The sequence below is a fragment of the Fulmarus glacialis genome, unplaced genomic scaffold, assembly GCF_000690835.1.
Source record: "Fulmarus glacialis isolate BGI_N327 unplaced genomic scaffold, ASM69083v1 scaffold19922, whole genome shotgun sequence".
Taxonomy (NCBI): domain Eukaryota; kingdom Metazoa; phylum Chordata; class Aves; order Procellariiformes; family Procellariidae; genus Fulmarus; species Fulmarus glacialis.
Window position 1 is genome coordinate 1 of NW_009198732.1, and position 493 is coordinate 493.

At 64.1% G+C, this 493-nt stretch overlaps 1 protein-coding gene across 1 annotated transcript in view; it reads left to right on the top strand.

Annotated features, from left to right (window-relative positions):
- Positions 1 to 180: 180 nt before the first annotated feature.
- Positions 181 to 493, top strand: part of LOC104073311 (leucine-rich repeat-containing protein 16C-like) — a gene marked incomplete at both ends in the record, with an annotated part of 5,244 nt that continues 4,931 nt past the window's right edge. Inside the window, 2 exons of the mRNA XM_009573028.1 lie at positions 181 to 257; positions 355 to 459. Of these exons, the coding sequence (XP_009571323.1) occupies positions 181 to 257; positions 355 to 459 (182 nt within the window). The remainder of the gene's footprint in view (positions 258 to 354; positions 460 to 493) is intronic.

Below are 493 nucleotides of genomic sequence, written 5' to 3' on the forward strand. Positions count from 1 at the left end.
GGTGGGTTGGGGAGACTCGGGGTTCAGCGGGAGGAAGAAGGAAGCCCCAGCTGAGGGCAGACCCCCTTAGCACCTCCTGCAGCTCGTCCCGTACCATCACCCGTCCATCCCCGGGCTGTGCGAGGGGCCGCAGCACCGGCTGGGGCCTCCTCGACACAGCTTCCATCCCCACCCCGGCAGCTCTTTGGAGCCCTGGTCCACGGATGCCACACCAGCCTCGTCCATCTGGATCTCTCCAAAAACCTGTACTCCCACAAGTAAGCCCCCGGGACGGCGGGGAGGGGAGTGCGGTACCCAGCACGGGTGGCCGGTGCCGGGTGGCAGATGATGCCACGTTGTGCCTGTCCTTTTCAGAAGGGTGAAAACCATCTCCCCTGACATCAAGGAGTTTTTCAGCCAAGCCTGTGCCCTCAGGCACGTCTCCCTGGCGGGTACCAAGTTGCCAGCGGATGCTGTAAGGTGAGGTGGGGCTGTGAGTCCACCGAGGGGAATG